Source organism: Rattus norvegicus, chromosome 10 (genome assembly GCF_021556685.1).
Source record: "Rattus norvegicus strain SHRSP/BbbUtx chromosome 10, alternate assembly SHRSP_T2T, whole genome shotgun sequence".
In the NCBI taxonomy this organism is placed as follows: Eukaryota; Metazoa; Chordata; class Mammalia; order Rodentia; family Muridae; genus Rattus; species Rattus norvegicus.
Window position 1 is genome coordinate 7,549,300 of NC_141543.1, and position 24,152 is coordinate 7,573,451.

The 24,152-nt window shown below is 42.9% G+C and overlaps 1 protein-coding gene across 4 annotated transcripts in view; it reads left to right on the plus strand.

Moving 5' to 3' along the window:
- Bfar (bifunctional apoptosis regulator) overlaps positions 1–11,433 on the plus strand; it is a 32,962-nt gene extending 21,529 nt beyond the window's left edge. For 2 of the 4 annotated variants that reach the window (NM_001013125.2, XM_087572638.1), the window contains 4 exons: positions 1,397–1,541; positions 5,671–5,844; positions 6,786–6,988; positions 9,995–11,433. In NM_001013125.2, the coding sequence (NP_001013143.1) occupies positions 1,397–1,541; positions 5,671–5,844; positions 6,786–6,988; positions 9,995–10,187 (715 nt within the window). In that variant the 3' untranslated portion in view covers positions 10,188–11,433. Of the gene's footprint in view, positions 1–1,396; positions 1,542–5,670; positions 5,845–6,785; positions 6,989–7,074; positions 7,250–9,994 lie in introns of those variants that run through there. The other 2 variants (XM_087572640.1, XM_087572639.1) reach the window with 1 other exon arrangement.
- The last annotated feature ends 12,719 nt before the right edge of the window (positions 11,434–24,152 follow it).

Consider the following 24,152-nt stretch of genomic DNA (forward strand, 5'->3'; position numbering starts at 1 on the left):
GTACACAGTTATCCCAGCACTTAGAAGATATAGGTAGGAGGGTCAGAGTTCAAGTTCAACCTGGGTTATACATCACACCCTGTCTCAAAAAAAATCTTATCACATGTCTTTCCAAATCTGAAGGAGTTTTCTTGCCAGGTTGCCATGCTGGAAATTACAAAGGGCTTTGAACATACGAGCTGCTCTCCACTGTTGAAACCCTCCCTGGCCCTAGTGTCTTTCTGTTTAGTTTATATAGTTATATAAATATTTTGTTGGGTTCTAGGGGTTTTTTGTTTGGTTTAGCTTCGCTGCTTTGTTTGTTTGAGACAGATTTAACAGTGTATCCCAGTCTGATCTTGAGTGTTCAATTCTCTCGTGTTATAATTATAGGAGTGAACTTAGCTTTTTATATCCTCTTCTACAGAACTATCTCTCACCTACAAGGGTGGTTTTAACAGTGATAACAGCTGTAGAAATAGATTGTTGGATAGGTTGTTGTAGAAATAGATTTTGGGTATTTTTTTGCTTTGCATTTTCATTCCATTTTGTTTTCTCTGTTTTCTTTCTTACTTTTATACATAATGAATTTTTAAATTTATTTGTGTGTGTGTGTGTGTGTGTGTGTGTGTGTGTGTGTGTGTGTGTGTGTGTGTTGCCTCCATTTTTTGTCTCTGTATCATAAGTATACCTGGTTCGTGTGGAGCTGAGAAGAGAGCCTTCAGATTTCCTGGACCTGGAGTTATAGACCAAATGTAGCCACCAAATCAGTTTGGGAATTGAACCCAGGTCTGCTGGTAGAGTGGCCTCTTAATTACTGAATCATCTCCGGCCCCTAAAGTAAATAAGGGGTTTATAACTCTTATTAAGTTGAATCAGTATCTCAGAACAACCACCATTTCTGTTTTGTTTGAAGTTGAGATCTTGATATGTTGCCCAGGCTGGCCTCAGACTGAACATCCTTCTGCTTCAGCCTTCCAAGTCACTAGTATTGCAGATGTGCAGTATTGAATACAGCTAAAGCCACCACGTTTAATGTAATAAAGTGTTCAGTTGGATTTCCTTCTGGTTTTCTCCTACATACATCCTTTTAGAAATAAAGTAATATGACGGTAGGAATCTGTAATGGATTGGAGGCTTAAGAACAAACATCCTGATGTGCCTAAAGCAAGTCACTTTATTTCTGAAGCCAGGTTTTGATCCATAGTATGGGCATGATCCATAGTATTTAACTCTGCAGAGTTAAATAATGACAATGGTTTGTGAAAATATTTCCAATTGGAAATTGGCAGGCAGTAAACAAACTGCTCTTGGCACAACTGTCTGATTAAACTAATGTTCAGCCTTACCAAGCAAGCCTACATCCCTGTGCAGTAAGGCAAAACCCAGTGTCTGCCTCCACCCCTCATCCCTGCAGGTTACTTTTAACTTTGACAGAAGAAGAATTTTCCAGGGCACCTTACACCATAGAAAACAGTAGCCACAGAAGAGTCATCCTCATGGAGCTGGAGCGCGTGAGAGCCCTGGGTGTGAAGCCACCACAGAATCTCTGGGAATACAAGGTAAACTCGTGGTTTCTTGTTTTGATTGGGGAGAGGGAGTGGTAGAAAACCACTAGCAATCACCTTGCTGTTCAGTGTGTGACTTAAAAAACACTGCAGACAATGAAACTGCAGGCACTGCTAGTCTCCAGAGGCACCATGTCCCACAGTAGGTGCTTCACAAGCCTCTCAGGTTTCTGTTCATAATCTATGATATCCACTAGATACATTGTTCCACAGGTAAGAGTCAAGAACCACGGACAGTCTTCTGCAAATAGCTGGTTTTCCCTGGTGCTCTAGTTCATTCTTTATCTCTTTGATGAATCCTTTACTGAACATGTGTGACAATTTATGGATATTCCTGTTGATAGTAACAACTTTTCTGTTCTGACTATTACTGTTACAGGTTACATGATTGTTGTACATAGAGAACCTAATTATTAGTAAAATATAAAAGCTTACATAGATGCTGTATTTGTCAGATATAGTTAGGTATGTCCTGAAGAGGTGGAGTTTGGGTGTGCCTTTCAAACCTCCATAGATAAGAATGCTAAAGAATGGAAAGTCCCTGCCTATGCTATGGCAAGTGCTTGAGAAAGGTCTTAAGTCTTTGCTCTATGACCTGAGGCAAAGTCAACTGAATGACCTTGAGCAACACCACTGTAAAGGAGCAATGAGTCAGCCCCTACTGATGTGGCTTGGAGACCCCCGCTGTGTGGAGAGTAAAGGGAGCTGGAGAGTTCTTTCATAAGCAATTGGACCTTTGATAGAGCTTGCTCTCTTCTTTTGGCTTGGAAGGAACTCTTGGTAGGAGAGAGAGAATTTTCTCTGTGGGCTTGTCAGATGTCAGAACAATACAGAAAAACTGTCAGGACTCAGGTAAAACAGTATTCTAGGAAAAGAAATCTTGGGTTTGTGGGAGCTCAAGAGAAAAGTAGACTAGCTAGGTAGAATGACACAGAAAGAGCTTTCTAACGTGCTAGCAGTTTAGTTGTAGGATCAGAAATGTCATTCAGAAAGTAAAGTTATCTCTTGAGTGAGCTAGCAGGGTTGGAACTCAGTTTACGGCTCTCATTTCTTTATTGGTGTAAATACTGGATGATTTTAATGGTTACAACAAATGGTGCTGCTTTAGATATTCTCATTCTTCAGCATATTTACAATACATTGACAGTATATGAAGAAGTATCTAATTATCAGCTCACAAATAATACATAACTTCATCTTACTGTATCAGATAACTTGATCCTCATTGTGATGGTGTCAGTTGATTCTCCTTTACAGACAGAAAAGATGAAACTGTAAAAAGCAATTATTTGGAATATAGACATGCATGCATGTTGAAAGAGGCATTATAAAGAAAGATGAGGGGGGCTGGGGATTTAGCTCAGTGGTAGAGCGCTTACCTAGGAAGTGCAAGGCCCTGGGTTCGGTCCCCAGCTCCGAAAAAAAAAAAAAAAAAAAAGAAAGATGAAACTATATAACTCTTCTTTTTAAAGATTTATTTATTATATATAAATACACTGTCACTGTTCTCAGACACATCAGAAGAGGGCATCAGATCCCATTACAGATGGTTGTGAGCCACCATGTGGTTGCTGGGAATTGAACTCAGGACCTCTGAAAGAGCAGTCAGTGCTCTTAACCGCTGAGCCATCTCTCCAGCCCATAGCTCTTAAATATGTAGTAAAAATGTTTGTTTGTCATTCAAGAGGTGCAAATGGAATGACTGGGTAGCTTTCATCCATTAGCGGTGTAACATAAAGGAGGACAGTTTATTAATAACATCCCAATGGAAACTGCACTGGCCTTGGCGAGCGTGGGGTTGTTTTGTTTTTTAGACATAGTTTATCTTTGTAGTCCAACTCAAAAGAACTCACAGTCCTCCTACCTCAGTCTCCTGAGTGCTGGGATTGCAGCCATGCAACACCAAGTCTGGATGGGAAAAAAAGTGAATGTAATTAGCCATAGAGCACATTAAAAATAACCCAAGGAGCAGAGCGGTGATGACACATGTCTTTAATCCAGAGGAGGTGGATCTCTGAATTGAGACCAGCCTGGTCTGCAGAACTAGTTCCAGGACAACCAGGGATACACAGAGAAACACTCGAAGAAGGAAGGAAGGAAGGAAGGAAGGAAGGAAGGAAGGGAGGGAGGGAGGGAGGGTGGGAGGGAGGGAGGGAGGGTGGGAGGGAGGGAGGGAGGGAGGGAGGGAGGAAGGAAGGAAGGAAGGAAGGAAGGAAGGAAGGAAGGAAGGAAGGGAAGAAGGAAGGAAGGAAGGGAGGGAGGAAGGAAGACAAACAAACATGCCTAAGTGTCTGGGAGATGGCTCAGTGAGTAAAGTGCTTGTATGTAAGCATAAGGACATGAGTTCAGATCCACAGCATCCATGGAAAAGCAAAGCATAACGACCTGGGTAACCCAGGCTCTAATGGGTCAGAAACAGGCAGATCCCAGAAGCTTGTTGGCTGGCCAGCCTAGCCAAAATGGCAGGGTTTAGGTACAGTGAGAGAGAGACTCTGTCACAGAAAATAAAGTAGCAGGTATTAGTAGAGGCCACCATTGTTAACTTTTGGTCTGCGCACACAAGGGAGAACACCTTCACAAATGTGAGGCACATAAACCACACACACACACACACACACACACACACACACACACACACAGAGAGAGAGAGCTTATCAACAGGTTAAATATCTGACACAGATAAACAAACACTCACTAAAAATGAGAAAGTGACTGTGTGTTGTTAATAAGAAAAGGTGACTGGGATAGCTTAGTGATAAAGCCTAGCATGCATGCAAAAGGGGCCTATATTCAATTGCTAGCTCAATGGATAGTTGGGTGGTTTGTCAGTCAATCAACAGATAGGCAAATAGAAATCTCTTCTTGGGGTTGAGGATTTAGCTCAGTGGTAGAGCGCTTGCTTAGCAACCACAAGGCCCTGGGTTCGGTCCCCAGCTCTGAAAAAAAAAAAAAAAGTCTCTTCTTGAGGCAAAAATCTAGACATGCCCAGAACTCAGCAGCTTCCTGTCTTGGGCTCCTAGCTACCAGGATCACATGCCTTCCTCACCAGACTTGACTCTTTTTTGTTTGTTTCTTTCTCTTGAGATAGAGACTCACCATGTAGCCTTGACTGTCCTAGAGTTCACTACGTAGTTCAAAGTGGCTTTTCTGAACTCACAGAGATTTATCTGCTTCTGCCCCCCAAGTGCTGGGAGCAAAAGCATAATACTTGACTCCTAAAATTCACCTTTTTCAAAATTTACCATAATTTTTGAAGAATGGGTCTGGAGTTCCTTAGTTGAAAATTTGTACAATTTGTACAATTTGAGTGATGGTGATGGTGGTGGTGGTGGTGGTGGTGGTGGTGGTGGTGGTGGTGGTGATGGTGGTTTGGTGTTTTGAGATGATCCCAGGGTAGAGTCAATATCAATGAAACCGATGCTAGTCTTGATCCTACCTCTGCTCCACAAGTGCCAGGATGATAAATGTTCAGCATCATGCCCAGCTCAAGGTGTGTCTTATAATACTGTTTTATTTGCATATTTATTCTTAGAGCTGTGTATACACATGCAGCTGCCATGGCACACATGTGTAAGTCTCACAATCTGCAAATATTGGAAGAAAATCTTTTCTTCTACTATATGGGTGCCAGGGGTCAAACCCAGGTTGTCAGGTTTGGCGACAGGTGCCGTTATTCACTAAGCTATCTTACCTAGCCTAATTTTTTTTTTTTTGTAATGTGTTTGGATATATGGCCTGCTTGTATGTCTATGTACCACATGTGTGCCAAATGCCCTCAGAGGCCCGAAGAAGGATTGAATCTCCTGGAACTGGGTTTGAGGGTGTGCATTCTCACCTCTAGCCAGCGTCTTGGGTTTTGAGATGTTCTTTTGCTATGTGGCTTACCCTTGAACTCGTCTTGATACCAAGGCTGGCCTCAGATTCTCAGTCTTCTTGCACATATTAGAGATGTATACAACCATGCCCAGCAAGACTATAGCTTTTTACAGTATAACCTAACAAATGAGCTCTGTACCACACATGAAAGTCTGGTGGCAAGGGTCATGAGACATTGAAGGAGTGCAACTGGAGAGCTGGCCACAATATATATACCATGGTCCTTTGTCTGTCTTGTTCTCTGCAGGCTGTCAACCCAGGCAGGTCCCTGTTCTTGCTCTACGCCCTCAAGAGCTCACCAAGACTTGGCTTGCTATACCTGTACTTGTTTGACTACACAGACTCCTTTCTACCCTTCATCCACACCATCTGCCCTTTGCAGGAAGACAGCTTTGGCGAGGACATCTTCACCAAGCTTCTGGTAGGAAAAAACTAATTCGTCCGAACCTCGGTGTTGTACAAAACTGGATAAAGTAGATCAGCCTTTGTATGAGTTTTACAGGGCAAGTCCTCTACAGAAGAAAAGGGGCTCTCCTGGAAGCCAGATTTATTTCCTGTACTACTCAGCCAGAGTGATGACTCTTTTAATATTGAAATTTTTTTGTAAAAAGCATTGATTTTGTTATAAAAGACATCAGTGTAGGTACAGAGCACCCTAAGAGGTTAGATGCATGGGCCTTGAGATTTGGCAGGACCCTTGAAGGTTAGTAGGTAGGCCGCTACAAAGCAGGATTTGGATCTGCTCTTAAGGCCTCACAGTAGTAAGCCATGGCCCAGGATATGACTACTGGCACTGGCCAGTTATTTCCCTATGTCATATGTCAATCTCCAACCCCTATGGAAATCCTTTTGCTGGGATGGCTTCTCTGAATCTAATTGATCATTAGAGTAATATCCTTTGTTTCCTACTGTTGGACTATCTGTGTACTGTACTATACACACTCTAAAGGAATTACTTCTTCAAGGTACATATTTAGGTCTTTTTTTTTTTCCACCCACCATATCACCATTCTATCACAGCTAAGATGCTCAATTCTAGGCATGTTTTGACCTTCCCATGTAGGTGCAAAGGAATAGAACAGAAATCTTACATTCATTTCACCCTGTTATTCATAATTCAGGCCTATTAAGATTTTTACCTCTGAGGGGTTGGGGATTTAGCTCAGCGGTAGAGCGCTTGCCTAGCAAGTGCAAGGCCCTGGGTTCGGTCCCCAGCTCTGAAAAAAAGAAAAAAAAAAAGAAAAAAAAAAAAAAAGATTTTTACCTCTGATCTTCCACAATCAAATATAAAAGCTCACCTATTGACATTACTTGTATAAATCAGTTCTTTGATTGGGACTCTGTTGTGTGCTCTTCTTCAAGGACCTGAGGGAGCCCACGTGGAAGCAGTGGAGAGAATTCCTTATCAAGTACTCCTTTCTCCCGTATCAGCTGATTGCAGAGTTTGCCTGGGACTGGCTGGAGGTCCACTACTGGACATCGCGCTTCCTCATCGTCAATGCCATGCTGCTGTCTGTTCTGGAGTTGTTCTCTTTTTGGAGGATCTGGTCAAGAAGCGAACTGAAGTAAGTGCCTTACTGTGGGATGGTTGGAGCACTGGGGAGTGATAAAGAAATACCAATGAAGATGGTCCCCTTTAAAATATTTTCAGATCTGGCATGGGAAGAGGGTTCCCTAGTACCCCCATCAACAATGGCCTGTAACTCCAACCACAGGGGATTTGACATCCTCTTCTGGCCTCTGAGGACACTACATTCATATGCAGAAACATACATATACATAAAACTAAAATAAATGAATTAAAATAAAGTCGTTTTAAAAATTTTTACCTTGACTCCTCAGGCTCTGACTTGAGAAATATTCTTTAAACAGCAAATAAGAAAGTTATTTGTGTCTGGGAAGCGTCTTCATTCCATATAGAGGTTTGGTTTTGTTCTTGATTTTCTTTGGTTTCTTTGTTTTATTTTGTTAGAGATGGGGTCTGTCTTAGGTTCCTAATGCTATGATAAAACACTTTGATCAAAGTCAACTTAGGAAAGCTGGTGTGGTGGTGCACTTTTTTAATCTCAGCACTAGGATCTCAGAACTGGGAAACGGAGACCTGCAGATATCTGGGAGTTCAAGTCCAGCCTGATCTACAAATCGAGTTTCAGGACAACTAGTGCTGTTACACATAGAAACTCTTTTTTGAAAAAAAAAATCAGTTTCTAGAAGAAAGGATTTATTTCAGCTTATTGTTTGTAGTTCATCTGGGGAAGGCAGGACAAGAACTGAATCAGAGGCCGTGGAGGAATGCTGCTTCCTGGCTTGTTCACCACGCTTGCTCAGTTTGCTTTCTTATACCACCCAGACCTTCACAAAAGTGGCATGGCCTACAGTGTGCCAGGTTCTCTCCTGCCCCAGGAGAACTATAGGCATGTGCTATTCCTCTTGGCGTTTTGTGGTCTTTGGTTTTGTTTAGTTTTTAGGTTTCTGTTATGTATGTATATAAAATTATTTTGTATATATATGTTTATTTTGTCCTGCTTTGTAGCTCTGTCTAGCTACTCACTAGTAGACCAAGGTCACAAATGCTAGGACTAAAGGAGTACACCACTATACTATACTTGGCTCACTGTGCTAATTTGTGTGTGTGTAGCCCATGGCTGGTCTCAAACTTAACAAGCATGCCTCTGCCTGCCAAATGCTACACACATGTACAACTGGCTTCCATATCACACCCTCATTGAAAAGTAAGCCAGATAATTTCTGAAGTGGGGGTTAATTGAAGGATTTTATTAATTGATGAGTAATCAAAGGAAAAGCAAGTATAAAAAAAGAGCAATATAGTAAAGGCCAGAGAGATATCATCGGAGTTTTATAGTGTTCTAATTCTGTTTTGCCAGCACTTGGGACAGTAACGTTTCTGGATAAATATAGGATGAGAACATTGGGCTACCCAGTCTGTAGGTATATCTATTGGTAGCAAGTGATAGGAGCCTACCTAATTGACTTACTACAAAGAATTTAAATGCTTACCCAGAGTAGAAAGCATGTTTGGACCCTATCTCAGTGAGGGCCTTACTGCTGTGAAGAGATATTATGACCATAGCAACTCTTTTTTTTTTTTTTTTAAGTTTTTCTTTCCTTTTCTTTTTTTCGGAGCTGGGGACCGAACCCAGGGCCTTGCGCTTGCTAGGCAAGTGCTCTACCGCTGAGCTAAATCCCCAACCCCGACCATAGCAACTCTTATAAAGGACACATTTAAGTGGGACTGGCTTAGAATTCCAGGGGTTTTTTAGTTCATTATTGTCATGGCAGGAAGCATGGCAGCACACAAGCCAGCATGGTGATGAAGAAGGACTGAGTTCTACATCTTGGTCTGCAGGCAGCAGAAGGAGACTGTATGTCACACTAGGCTAACCTGCCCCCACCTCAAAGCCCGCCCCACAGTGACACACTTCTCCAACTAGGCCACACCTCCTAATAGTGCTACTCCCTATGGGCTAAGTACTCAAGCACATGACTCTGTGGTGGACATACCTATTCAAAGCAGCACAGACCCAGACATCCAAACACTCTTCTCAGGAATGCCTCCTTCAGGACCCTACCCAGCTCCTCTCAGCTCTTCCATCTCATGGCGTGTGCTTGCCCCAGAGCTTGGCCTAGCAGTGCTAGTGAAAAGCAAGCACTTCTTTTCCCATCACACTTGAAACAAGCCTTTACTCTGATTGGCCCAACTTGAATCATGTGCTCTCACAGACATGTTACACTGCAGGAGTGTGCTAGGCTCTCCATGGCCAAGCTCAAGGTATGAAACATATCTCCAGTTCAGATCACAGAGGAAGAATAGAGAAGGGAGGGCCTGGAATGCACACATTGCCCCAGATAGACAATTGCAGGCACCTCCAGAGCAATTCAGACTGTTCCAGGAAGACAGCTCCAGCAGACAAACAGGCTGCTACCTTGTTTCGCGTTGATGGCCAATTGTGTCTCTCACACAATTCCTGGCCTTATAAATTGTTGTAAGAACTCTCTCCGGTGTTTCTATTCAGCAGACTCCTTTATTCATTAGAGAATGTGGACATTTGTGCTTAGGCTTTGTCCCTGTGCGGTTCATTCCCAACACCATGTGGATAAGGTATGGCGACCCGTGTTTGAAATCCCAGCCTTCAAGAGGCAAAGGCAGAAGGCTGAGAAGTTTAAGATCACCCTTTGTTACATAGCTTGAGCTATATGAAAGTTTGTCTCAAGAAAAAAAGAGCCATTGCCAGGTTGTGATGGCACATGCCTTTCACTGGGAGACAGAAGCAGAGAAGCAGGTAGATCTCTGTCAGTTTGAGACCAGCCTGTTTTAGAGTTCCAGAACAGCTGGGGCTACATAGAGGAAGCCTGTCATGAAAAACCGAAAGAAAAGGAGTGACAGAGCAGGTAGAACAGAGGCTGTACCAGTGTGCCCAGAGACCATCCTTAGAGGTCACATACTAGGAGCTGGAGACTGGTGTCTCTCAGTTGTAGGAACAGGTGATGGGGCAGACCTTCAGTAACCAGCTCATCCAAGCCCACACTCCACCACTCTTTTTTCTTTTCAGGACAGTGCCCCAGAGGATGTGGAGCCACTTTTGGAAAGTATCGACGCAGGGGCTTTTCATGGCCATGTTCTGGCCGCTCATTCCTCAGTTTGTCTGCAACTGTTTATTTTACTGGGCTCTGTACTTCAACCCAATTATTAACATTGATCTGGTGGTCAAGGAAATCCGACGGCTGGAAACCCAAGTGTTCTGATCAGCAGCAAGGCCCTGAGAGAGCCCGCAAATCTACCTGACATCCAAGTTGTGACATTCAAAGAGACAAGGGACTTATTTCTACCCCTGGTAAAGCAAGGTGCTGCTTCTGTGTGTCAAGGCTTCAACCAGGTCCCTTGTCCTTTGACTCTGGCACCATGCTAGGTAACTGCTATCCAGGTGAGGCAAGACTCTGTGGTCAACACCCAGCCAGTCTTCTTACAGGGCTTGAGAGGCTCAGGCTATTTTGGCCAACAGAAGTGGGAGTCTTGGACATGATTTGGGGTGGCATGCTGTCAAAAGGCTAATACAGGCTGTGTGTGATAGTACACACCTTGAATCTGACCACTTGGAAAACAGAGACAGGTGGATTTTTTTTAGTTCAAGACCAGACTGGTCTACAGAGTGAGTTCCAAGACAGCTGGGCTACACAGAGAAACCCTGTCTCCAAAACAATCAAATCAAAACAAAAGGAAGAAAAGATAAAAGGAAGGTTATGATGGTCAGTGGCCTTAACCTCACTGACTGACAGGCTCCCAGACCAGGCTTACTGGGCCAGTTCTGTCACGTGAGTCACATTTAGGAAAACAAGGGTAGGTTTTTGTCATAAGCATAGATAATTGCACATAGAAAATAAAGAGAAAGAGAAAACTTGAGGCTGAGAGACAGTGATGGCTAGCTGTGTTGTTTCCTGTTGTGATCATTGGAAACTGAGTTCTCCTTTCTGTGAGCAGGGTGTCCAATGGAATGCCCGTGAGGCTGTCTTCTTAGGTGACTGAGAGCACTACTTGGTGTTTTGTTTAAATGTGGAATAGACTGTTCAAGGAAGCATTTTGTAAGGTACCCTCATACTGTATAATGGATAATCTTTATTGTCCTGTTCTTTAGTATAAAAGCATGTATAACTATGCCAAGTGCTACCATCATGAATATGGAGTAAGCTGGTGTGTGCTGGTGTAGATGTAGTATATAGCAGATGTAGAGTGCGAGCTCATCAGCCTTGGCCTACCTAAAACAGCATCCAAAGTGTGAGAGTGTGGGGGGAGGTAAGTATATAGGTGTGTGAGGGGGGTGGTGAGTGTATAGGTGTGTGAGAGAGAAAGAGACAGAGACAGAAAGAGAGAGACAGAGACTTAGTAATTCATTAACCCTTTGTATCTCAGAGTGAAGATTTCACTTAAACTTTGCATTGAAAGTTTGAAAAATTACTTGAAATAAATAAATTAAAGATTTTTATATAAATACAACCTCTATAGAGAAGTCTGATTGCTAAGGAATTACAAGGGGAAACCTACATTGCTTGATGTGTTATAACCTAGTCATGTTGAGTTGCCAGCTCCAGGGCATTGAACCAGGATACCGCTTAGAGATTTCTACAGGGAGGGAAGAGTGTTCATCTTTCCCAGTTTTCTCACAGAACCCCAGGGCCACTTGACTTTGTCTGCATAGGATAGAGACTCTGTGGCCCAGGCACACTGTAGTATCTGCATTTCCAGAGACTCCTGCTCTTCCTTCCCATGAGGATGTAGGGACTGGCTGACAAAGGTCACAGTCATAGGTTCAGGAGTGCCCAGGCTAGAACATGTATAGCCAGCCTCCCAATATCCCGCCCCCACCTGCGGCCTTCCACACAAGTAGTAATGCCCAGGAAAAGAGAAGATTGGGCATGAAGCGCCAGAGGGGCTGGCACTCGAGCTTCCATTAGAGTGGGCATGCTCAGATCCAGGAGTATAGGCTTGTGCTAATGCTTGAATCTATGTACCCTCCTAGGAAGGCTTGGGGTCATCAAATGGGAGGTATCCATGGGAAATGTTCAGACCCAGAAAAATGGCACCTTTCCAGATCTGAACCTCATATAACCCAGGATGGCCTCAAACTCAAACATAGCCCAGGCTGATTTTCAGCTTCTGATCATCAAGTCTTTGGAATTCTAGAATTACAGGTGCCATGTAACCACACCCAGTTTTATATGGTGCTAGGAATTGACCTCTAGGCTTTATGCACAGAGAGCAAATACTCTACTAGCTTAGCAATATCCCCTTGCCCAAAGTGGGATTTCTTTAAACAGATCCTGGGAAGAATTAGCACAAATAGGAAACTACTAGAAGCCAAAAGTCAGCAGTGCTGGATACAGAGCAGGGCTCATTTGTGGTAAGTGTGGTGCCACCAAGCCACACACCCAGCCTAACACTGCTTTCAACAGTCAGTTTTCCAAGATTTTACATTCATGATAGAAAAGACTAAAAGTAGTAGGGCATAGTCTCGACTTTTTAAATTTTATTTATTTTTATATATGCGAGTACACTGTTGCTGCCCTCAGACACCAGAAGAAGGCATTGGATCCCATTACAAATGGTTGTGAGCCATCATGTAGTTGCTGGGAATCGAACTCAGGACCTTTGGAAGAGTAGTCAGTGCTCTTAACCACTGAGCCATCACTCCAGCTCCTCAATTGCATCTTCTAAAATGAGGAAAGTACACAAGTGCTGACAATATTTTGGATTATAGAAATTTTAATTCAATTTTTTATTTACATATTTTAATATTTATTTTTCTGTGATGGTTTGCATATGCTTGGTCCAGGGAGTGTCACTATTTGAAAGTGTGGCCCTGCTGGAGTAGGTGTGGCCTCGTTGGACTAGGTGTGTCACTGTAGATTTGGGCTTTAAGACCCTTATCCTAGTTGCCTGGAAGTCAGTTTTCTCCTAGCAGCCTTCAGATGAAGATGTAGAATTCTCAGCTCTGCCTGTACCACGTCTGCCTGGATGCTGCCATGTTCCCTGATAATGGACTGAACCTCTGAACCGTAAGCCTGCCCCAATTAAATGTTCTTCTAAGACTTGCCTTGGTCATGGTGTCTGTGCACAGCAGTAAAACCCTAAGACATCTTCTATGCCTGAATATTTTGCCTGCATGTATGTGTGTACACCATGTGTGACTCATGTGCAGAGGCCAGAAGAAGACATTGGGTTTCCTGGAGCTGGAGTTGCCTATGGTTATGAGCTGTTTTGTGAGTGTTAAAGCTGATTTTGGGTCCTCTAAAAGAGCAGCAAATATCCTTTAAGCACTAAACCGGGGCTGGAGGAATGGCTCAGCAGTTAAGAGCATAGATTGCTCTTCCTGAGTTCAATTGCCAGCAGCCACATGGTGGCTCACAACCATCTGTAATGGGATCTGATGCCCTCTTCTGGTGTGCCCAAAGACAGCTACAGTAAACTCATATAAATAAAATAAAAATAAATCTAAAAAAAAGCACTAAACCATGTCTTCAGTCTGTTCTTTATTATTGAATTTAATGGTTTGGGTGGTTTTTGGTTTTTTTATAGTCTGTATTAGTCGAGGTTCTCTTGAGTAATAGAACTTGAATCTCTATATAGAAAGACAATTTAGTAAAATGATTTACAAGTTGCAGTGTAGCTAATCCAACAATGGCTGGCCATGAACAGAAATACAATAGTTGTTCAGTCTAGCTGGATGAGCTGGATCTCTCAGTATAACCTGGAATCCCAAAAAAAGTTGTCTCTAATACCAGTGAAGGAATGGACTTGCTAGCAAAGGGAGGACAAGCAGGCAAAAAGCAAAAGCTTCTGTCTTTCATGTCCTTATATAGTTTTCCTGCAGAAGGCATTACTCAGGTTAAAGGTGTCTTCTCCTTGTGATTCCACCTCAAGATCCCAATTAAAGGTATGTGTCTTCCTACCTCAAAGATCTGGATTAGAAGTGCATCTACCTGCTTCAAATTAAGCAAATTTCAATTAATTAAGCCTTTCATTTTTGGGTTTTACATAAATCCAAGTAACAACCAAGAATAGCCAACACAAGTATATATCTTGTCAACTTGACATGCGATTACATCTTTTTTTTTTTTCTTTTTTTTTCGGAGCTGGGGACCGAACCCAGGGCCTTGCACTTCCTAGGTAAGCGCTCTACCACTGAGCTAAATCCCCAGCCCCACGATTACATCTTCTTGTGTTTAATTTTCAAATGAAATATATAACAGCATCTAGACATCATATAACTATTCCAGTACAATTACAAATGCATTATATTTTTAGCCAGGTCATAATTACACCTAACATAACTGTCACTCATACAGTTACAAACATAGATATAGAAAAGGTGGCAATATCCCTTGAGGCAAATTTTTCTAGTATCTCAGACTTAATTATGATAATCATTGATATTGTCTTAATGGATGTTCTATCATGATAAATTGAGGAAAGAAAACATAGATTTATGTATGAACATATTCTTAACAAAATAAGACAGAAACACTCATGTCAACCATAATCTTTGTTTCTGTAACTGGTCACAAGGCATTAGCTGGTATTTTTTTATTTTGTTTTTCTAGACAGGGTTTTTTCTGTGTATCCCCTGCTGTCCTAGAAGTAGCTCTGTAGACCAAACTGGCCTCCAGCTCAGAGATCTGCCTGCTTCTGCTTCCTGAGTGCTGAGATTAAAGGTGTGGCCTACCATACCTGGCTCTGACCTGGTGTTTATAAACTACCTTCCTCTACTACCCATTCTGTATTCCCTCCACCCTCCACAAGGATCTCAGGAGGTCTTGGTTCTTTTCCTGGAGTGGCCCAAACCTTCTTTCCTGGTAGGTCTGTGCCCTTTGTTATCCTGCCTGGATTAGGCTGTTGTAGTTTCCCATTGACTCTAATCACAGTACACCATAGGACCAAGAGATGAAGAGATGGCCTTAAGGATTTCCTGTACTCTAGACATACCCTTTCTTACCTCCACTGTGGAGAAGCAATCCAATTTCCTCTTGGTAATCTGGATCTATCACCCCTCCTAACACGGCTATTCCTTTCTTAGCATATTGGTTTAAGAAACCTAGAGTGACAAGGGGAAAATGAGCTTCCAGTTGATGCTCCCTATTCTGGAACCAAAACCTCTAGGCCAGCAGAACTTAAGGTCTAGAGAACTGATGCAAAATTTTTGCTAGTGGATTGTTAGTGGTGATAATGAGTGAAACTATTCCCTTTTCTATCCCTTGATTCCTGGACCCGTGAATCCTAGCTATGGAAGAAATCACACTGTATTTTGGACACTGACTCAAAGAATATCCTGCTTCTGTGCTATCTCAAGAGAGAGAGAGAGAGAGGGGGAGGCAGGCAGACAGACAGACAGATCCAGCCTGGGCTCGATAGGCTTTTATTGAGTCAATAAGAAATAAATGCGGGCTGGAGAGATGGCTCAGAGGTTAAGAGCACTGTCTGCTCTTCCAGAGGTCATGAGTTCAATTCCCAGCAACCACATGGTGGCTCACAACCATCTGTAATGAGATCTGGTGCCCTCTTCTGGCCATGCAGGTGGAACGCTGTATACATAATAAATAAATCTTTATTAAAAAAAAGAAAGAAAGAAAAGAAATAAAACGCAGGGCAAGAGTATATCCCGTTCATACTCATAGGATGCTCATAAGATTTATAGTGTTTTTTGTTTGTTTGTTTGGTTTGGTTTGGTTTGGTTTTGCTCATAAAGCTGCTGTCATGTTGTATAAACCAGAACAGATAGACATAGTTTGAAAAGAAAAAAAAAAAAAAAAAAAAAAAAAAAAGACTATCCTGCCTCTTGCCCCAGCCCTCCAGGCTGCTGCTGCCTAATTGGAAGTGTAATTGTGTCTTCAAGGGCCATTCGACCTTCCTGTCAGGCCAGCTGCTTCAGGATGGTGGGGAACGGTAAGATTCTATAACTGGGGGCCTACTGTGGCACATCTCTGGCTATGAAGTGAGTTCCTTGGTCAGAAGCAATACTGTGCGGAATACCTTGACAATAGATGAAGTATTTTGTAATGCTTTTGTAATGTTATGTTTAGGAAAGTCAAATCTATAACCAGAATAGGTATCTATTCCTGTAAGGACAAAGCATTGTCCTTTCCATGGAGGAAGTGGTCCAATGTAGTCAACCTGCCACCAGGTCACCTTGGAGAATGGTGCATATATGGAATCTGGCTTTTAGCAGCATCTATAGCCAGGTCAGCCCATGTTGCTGAACTCATGCATAACTCTCACCTCTGCCTCCACGGCCACTTTGTTCATGGGCCCACCCTATCTACTTGATTATTGAATTCTTCCTCAGCTGAAGTCACATTTTGATGAACATTTACGTGGAACACAAGTATCTTCATGTCCTTTGCCCATTTAGAGATCTCTAGTCACATACTTCTTCCCAAGGTGTCTTTCTCATCTATTTTCTAATCATGCTCTTTCCAAGTCCCTGACCATCTATCTAGCCAATCCATGAATCTGGACCATCACACATCTGGTAATTTTTCCTTCAATGCAAAATGTGTACAGCCTGAACTTCTGCTCACTGAAGATTTTCCTTCACTGATGTCTTTCAGGGCTGTCCCAGAAAGGGACTGTAATGCTGCAGCTGTCTACTTCTGCGTGGTGCCTTTATTACTTGCAGAACATCAGTAAACCAGGCTTTGGTCCTCTCTTCCTCAGTTAACTGATCATAAGGCACACCCACGAGGCTATAGGTGCACACTTGGCAACAGATGGCATTGTAACAGTAGAAACCATTTAAATGGGCAGCTTCTGCATGTAACTTGCTTGTGTCTTCAGAACCTGCTCAGGCATGATCATGTATATACACTACTTCCGTTTGATAATAGACTGCTGCTGTATGACATGTCCTGCATCATGACTTGTTGGATCAGAAACAGCCAACTCATGATGGGGCAGCTCAGGTCTAATGGTAACTTGGTGGCCCACTGTCCAAAGTTCAGTTTCCATAAAGGCCCAATAGCAAGCCAAAAGCTGTCTGCCAAAGGGAGGAGAGGTGTATGCAGCTGATGTAGAGCCTTGCTGCAAAATCCCAAAGGCTCTTCTGTGACTCACCTACAGAGGCCTGTGAAGGCTCCAAACAGCATCCCTATCTGCCACTGACACCTCAAGCACTAGCAGGTCTAAGGGGTCATATGTTCCAAGTGCCAGAGCAGCCTGCACAGCAGCTTAGACCTGTTGAGGAGCCTTCTGGTCCAGGCCCCACACAAAGCTAGCAGCTTTCTGAGTCACTCGGTACATGGGCAGGAGTAGCACACCCAAGTGAGGAATGCTGTCCCCAAGGTCTAAGGTTCTTGGTGATGGGAGGGACCAGGTGCAATAACTTATCCTTCACCTTAGAAGGAGTATCTCTGCATGCCCCACACAACTGGACTCCTAAGACAGTCACTGATGTAGATAGTCCTTGAATTGTGGGTGGATTTATTTCCCATCCTCTGATACGAATCTGTGTTACCAATCAGTACAATTTGTGCTCCCTCTTGCTTGCTTGATCCAATCAGCATAATGCCAATATAGTGCAGCAATGTGATATTTTAAGGAAGAGACAATCAAGACTCCTTCTAACTTATACACAGGACTGAAGAGTTAATGTATACTTGGGGTAAAACTTTATGCTGTATACTTGCAGTAAAACAGTAAAGGTATAATGCTGGCCTTGCCAACTGAAAGCAAATTACTTCCAATGGACCTTATGGGCAGATACCCAGAAAAAGGCATTTATAACTTGAAGCCGCTTGCTTTTAGGGTATCGGTTGTTAATCTCTCCCAAGAAGTTACTGCATACTCATTGCCAATGTTCATCTTGTGCACATAACAAGGCAATTTCTGTGTTAGTAAAAGGTACCACAATTTCAGCCAGATCCATTCCGACTAATTGTCTTAGTCTCATTTTTCCTTTTAGTATCAATTCAGAGACCTTATCAATGTAGGTTTTTAGTTTCTTACCCTATTTATGTGTTAAAAATATCCATTCTAAGATCTAATCTTCCCTCTGCATAAGAATTCCTGTAGGGGAGTGAGGAGAAGGTAAGACGACTAAGATGCAGGCCATCTTTGGATCAATATAATTGGCTTGGGGTTTTATTGCTGTGAACAGACACCAGGATCAATGCAAGTTTTATAAAGGACAACATGTAATTGGGGCTGGCTCACAGGTTCAGAGGTTCATCCATTATCATCAAGGCGGGAGCATGGCAGCATCCAGGCAGGCATGGTGCGGGAGGAGCTGAGTTCTACATCTTCACCCAAAGGAAGCCAGGAGCAGACTGAGCATCCTCAGGCAGCTGGGAAGGTCTCCAAGCCCACCCCACAGTGACACACTTCCTCCCACAAAGGCCACACCTTCTAATAGTGCCACTTCTGGGCCAAGCATATGCAAACCATCACAACGATCTAGATGTGTATCCTGCAATTTCCTTTCTACCAAAGCTAGCTCTTTCTCAGCTCGGCTCATAGTTTCCTTGGGCTATTTAAATCTTTATCACCTTGTAAGGTTTGAAATAAATTGCTTAGCTCTTGAGTGGTCAAGCCAATCGCAGGCCTCAGCCAGTTAATATCTCCCAATAGCTTCTGAAAATCATTAAGGGTCCTTAATTGGTTTCTTCTGATTTGTACCTTTTGTGACCTAACCCTTTGCAGACTTATTTTATACCCTAGATAATTAATGGAATCCCCCTTTGTATTTTTTTTTCAGGGGCAATTTGCTATCCCCAGCAAGGCAAGATTGTTTTTACTTCATCAAACATTTTTTCCAGGATATTTATAGATCAGCCAACAGGATGTCATCCATAATGATAAATAATAGATTGGGGAAATTGTTTGCGAATCATCTCCAATGACTGTTGTACAAAATATTGACATAAGGTGGGGCTATTTAACATTCCTTATGGCAGGACTTCCATTGATATCTTTTTATTGGGTGATCTCTATTGAAGGTAGGTATTGAGAACCTTTCCTTAACGCCTCTATGGAGAGGAATTGTGAAAACAACAATCTTTCAGGTCAATCACTTTGTTACCATTCCTTAGGCAACAAAGAAGGCAGTGGGATCCCAGGCTGCAGGGAACCCATCAGCTGAAAATCTTATTAATTGCTCTGAGATCTGTTAACATCCTCCGTTTGCCAGACTTTTTTTTTTTTTTTAATGACAAATACTGGAGAAGGCCTGGTGGACTCCTCTATATACTGAGCCTCCAGCTGCTCCTGGAATAGCTGTTCTAATGCCTGTTGTGGGGCGGCAAGTTGTGAAAGGTACCCTGATTACTTGTCCAGACAGGTTGAAGCTCCGGGGACTCTAAAAGGGACAGCAGGCGCATTCCCAGCCTCCCAGATCAGGGTCTCACTAGCTGTAGCCCCTCCACAAACTCCTGTAGAGAGGTTTGAGACAGACCAAGTCACATAGAGCAATGCTCCAAACTTCTCCACAGGTGAGGACATGACCATAGGTCACATAGGCTCAAGACAGAACAGTGGTAGAGGCAGGACCTGAATATGTAGATGAGTTGACCCACTCAAAAACCTGTATTTAAGAGCCGTGTTCAGAATTAAAGGTGCGCAAGAATCGCTTCGTCATCTGAGAGCTTCTGTCATAAGAACTGTAACACTGCTGCTTGTGGAAGAGATCTGCTCTCCCAAAATCACCACCAGAAGCACTCCTGCACCCCTCACTGGCTAGTCAGTCTCCTGCTGGCTAAGCCCGGCCTGAAACAGAGGCCGAACAATACCTGGCTGGGGTTCTCTTCCCTTCTCCTGGACCTGCCAACTTAGCCAGACCAGAGATCTCTGTGGAAAACCTCTGGCGTGGTTTTTCTTGTGTCAGAGACCACTGATCAATCCAAATGAGTTGGTCAGTCAGCCACCCTGGTGGCAAGGTCGTTGGTGTCTTAGCAGCACTGGTTCCTTGGTGTAGAACTAAATTGTCAGCCTCTGCTCTATCTTGTTTATGGACATTTTGGACAGTCTGTAACTGCCTTTGATAACGTTCCCTGACTAATTTAAAATCTTTGTTGGGAGCCTGATGGGTTTCATGGCCAGACGCTGAAACTGAGGGGATATTGATTCGAGTTTTCCACTGATGTAATAGATCTCTTCCCCGTAAGTTAATGGCTATATCAGCCACTATGGTCTCAATTTTCCTACCTGACCTTTGCTTTATTTATTTTTTTATGATAAAGTGCCAACACCTGGAAATTGGACGTCCACTTCTTGAAGTGGCCAACGAGTGGGCCAAGATTTTGGAGAGATGATGGTGACAGCTGCTCCAGTGTCAACCATTCCTTCAATTTCAATATTGTTTACTAGTATTTTTAGTTTTGGCCTTTGATCCTCCATAGAATTTTGCCAAAATATTTGTTTTTGACTCCCTTTGAGGCTTTTGGAATTGTTTATAGAACTTGCCTCAGCCTTGTCTTGTCTCAGAACATCTGTTTTTGAAGCAGTATTATTTAATTGTCTGAGGAAGAGAGCTCTCCCTGCCTGGCATAGGGCCTGCAAGAGGCCTCCCTGGGAGTTTTTTTTGGCAGGATGTTGCCCCATTCATTTGTTGTTGCTCTACATTCCCTAGTCAAATGTTGTCCATTACCACATCTTTGGCATATTCCAGGAGGCATAGGCCCCCTTTTGGTATTACTTTGGTTTTTCCTGCAGTTATGTCTGAGATGATCCTGCTCACCACGATTAAAACACTTTGAAATCTTGGGTCATCTCTAGCTGCCTAGTGGCAGCTTCTCCTATCACAGTCATATCAGGACAGTAAGATCCAACATCAGCTGTATATCTAATCCACTCATCTATTAATGCTGACCTCGCCTTCAGTGGTCTGATTACTTCCCCGCGTTCAGTATTCACATTTTCAAAGGCTAAAGACTCAAGTATTGCCTTTCTTGCTGCTGAATCTGATACACTCCTTTCCACAGCTGGTGTTAGCCTTTGTAAAAAGTCAGGGAAGGTTTCTTTAGGACCTTGTATTACTTGAGTGAATGGTTCAAGTCTTTTCCCTGATTCTGTGACTTTGTCCCAGACATTTAAGGCTGACAATCGACACAGAGCCAGAGTTTCTTCATCATATAGAGCCTGCACCCCTACCTCAGCAAAGCGACCTTCACCAAGCAGCTGATCTGTGGAAATCTCTACCCCTGGCTCTATTTCATCATGCTATCTCCCTCACCTCTTCTCTCCACTGTGAGATCCATTGTAAATTTGCAGCAGGCTCTAGTATTGCTCTTGCCACATCTTTCCAATCTTGGGGGATTATTCTATTTTTAATAGCCCAAGAAATCAGGATTTGTTTTACAAATGGTGAATGCATTCCAAAATTAGTGACATATTCCTTAAATTTCCTCACTTCTAACACATCCATGGGTTGCCATTCAAATTCTTCATAACCCTGTGGAAGATCTGGAGGTCTTTGTTGTACATTAGCAATAGACTAAACTTTTTTTTCTAATAACCTTCGGTTGTCTTTCTCTAATTTTATCTTCTATCTCTACCTGAGTATTTTCTTTAATTGAAATTTTAAATTCCTCCCTTAAGGTCTGTGCCCACACTTCATGTCTCTCCTTCTGTCGCTCCTCCTGTTCCTTGAGTTCCTGTATTCTCTGTTCAAGGCTTTGCCTCCACCTTTTGAATTTTTCTTTATATTGCAATTCTGATAGTCTGCTGTCCATTGTTTTTTGACTGATTAATTTTAAAAAGTTATTCTCCAAGTCTTGCTTTCAAACCTCATTATTTTCTCTTTGCTGCTCAGTCTGATCTGTGAGCTGCTGCGTCTTTTGTTCTAACGTCTTTTCCAGCTCCTGCCTCCCACCTTCTTTTTCCTCTTTCTGTCTCTTATTCTGATCTATAATTTCCTGTGCTTTCCAGTGTTTCCTCTAGGCCATGTTGCCAAGTCTTGGGTTTCTCTTTCTGTTGTTCATGCTGCTCCATAGTTTCCTGGATCTTCTGCTCTAAGCCCTGCTTTCATAATCTTAGCTTCTCTTTATGTTGTAGTTCTGATATTCAGCATCTGCCTTATTTTGATTTGCTAGCTTTAGTAAATTATCCTCTAGACTTTGCTTCCAGATTCTATCTCTATCTCCCTGCTGTTGAGTCTGATCTGTGAATTGTCCAATTCTTTTTTCTACTGTGTCTTCCAGCTCCTGTCTCCAGCCTTCATTCTCCTCTTCCTGTTGCTTATTTGACCTGTGAAATCCTGAACCTTTCGTTCTAGTGTTTCCTCTAGGCCATGCTGCCAAGGCTCAAGTTTATCTCTCTGTTGCTCAGACTCCTCTATGAACTTCAGAAAATTCTGTTTTAGTATTACTTGTAATTTCTTTTCTAAGGCAAGGAATTTGTTATCTAGGGCCCTGTCTTTTGAGAAGACATAGTAAATCAAGAGAATAAATATTGCAATATTGGTAAATGACAAGGGGTCTATTTCCTTTAAATCCATCTCTGTCAGACCATTCAAAATATCATTCCATAAACTCAAAAGATATTGATTGTGTTTCTCATCTTTAAGTATCAAAAGGTTATATATCTCTCTTTATATCAAAATGATACCTGATCCAGAGCCCTTTTGTACCTTTTTCTCCCTTGGATGTTCGGATGTTTGATTCAGAACACTGCAGTCCTCTGCCATTCTTTATTCCCAGGGAGGGGCCTCTTTGGCTCTTGCCTGTGTGCTGACCTCAGGCAACCTGCAATTCGGAGATCAAGTCTGTCTGTTTCCTGTGTAGACGTGGGGGGTGGGAGGATTCAGGAAAGTGAACAAAGCAAGGCTCCACAGGGCATAGGTGCCCAGACCTGTTCAATGTGTCTGCCAGAAAACCACCTCACAGGCTTTGTGCTCCAGGGTCTCCTGGTCCTCCCTGCGATTCTTGGTACTGCCCCTGGCTGTAGCTCTCTGCCTGGGTTTGGGGGAGGGAGTCTCTCTGCAGTTCTCTGTAGACCCCTGAGACGCAGTCAGCTTTCAATCCACCACTGCTCCAGCCTAGATCTCTGCCAGAGCCCTATTCTGGTGCGTGTGTGTGTGTGTGTGTGTGTGTGTGTGTGTGTGTGTGTGTGTGTGTGTGTGTGCGTATGTGTGTGTGTGTGCGTATGTGTGTGTATGTGTGTGTGTCTGTGTATGTGTGTGTGTGTGTACTTTTATCTCAGGTTAGTTGAATTCTAATGGATAGGTTGGGCGCCAATTTGTTGCAGTAACCTCTCTAACCCAAATATGCCCGTGCAAAAAAAAACACAACTCAATTATTACGAATACAAGCTCATGCTAGATTGGGCAGATTTACCACTACACTATTCTATTCCCCTGGCTATGAGATCCCTTTTAACTTGCAGTTTCTCCATGCCACTTGCTTCAGCTCCATCTTCCTTCCACCTCTTCCTCTCCCATTGACCTCCCCCACCTCTCTCTCTCTCTTTCTCTCTCTCCCCTCAACTCTTCTCCACTTTCCCTTCCCCTGCCCAATCACCAGCTTGCCTTTATTTTACAAGTGTGCACGCATGCTCTTGTGCAAGTTAGCATGGGTAGACAAGTACTTGCAGAAGCCAGATGTGTCACATTCTCTGGAACCAGAGCAAAAGCAGTTGAGCTAAACTGAGCTAAACATTCAGGCTGGAAACTGAACTCAGGTCCCCTGGAAGAGCAGGAAGCAGTGTTAACCACTGAGCCATTTTTCTGGCCTGTGATTTTACTTTTTAGATCTATTGTTCTACCTCATTTTTTTTTTTTAAAGAATTATTTATTTTATGGACAGCATTCTGCCTGCATATGTGACTGCAAGCCAGAAGAGGGCACCAGATCTCATTACAGATGGTTGTGAGCCACCATGTGGTTGCTGGGAATTCAACTCATGACCTCTGGAAGAGCAGTCAATGCTCTTAACTGCTGAGCCATCTCTCCAGCCCTCTACCTCATTTTTTTAAAAATAGTTTTTTTCTTGAAATGTTGGGAATCTAACTCAGGACCTTAAACATGATTCACAAATGTTTTGACACACAACAGTACCAGCAGCCCAGGAAAGAATTTCCTTTATCTTTTAGAAAGTGTCTTCTCTCCTGCCCATGCTGGTGCCAGACTCCTGGGCTCAGCTGACCTTTCAAGACAAGCCTCCCCAGCAGAACACTCCAGGTGTGTGCCACCACACCCAGCTTCCAGGAAATAAAATTTACCTCTTACAGATGGA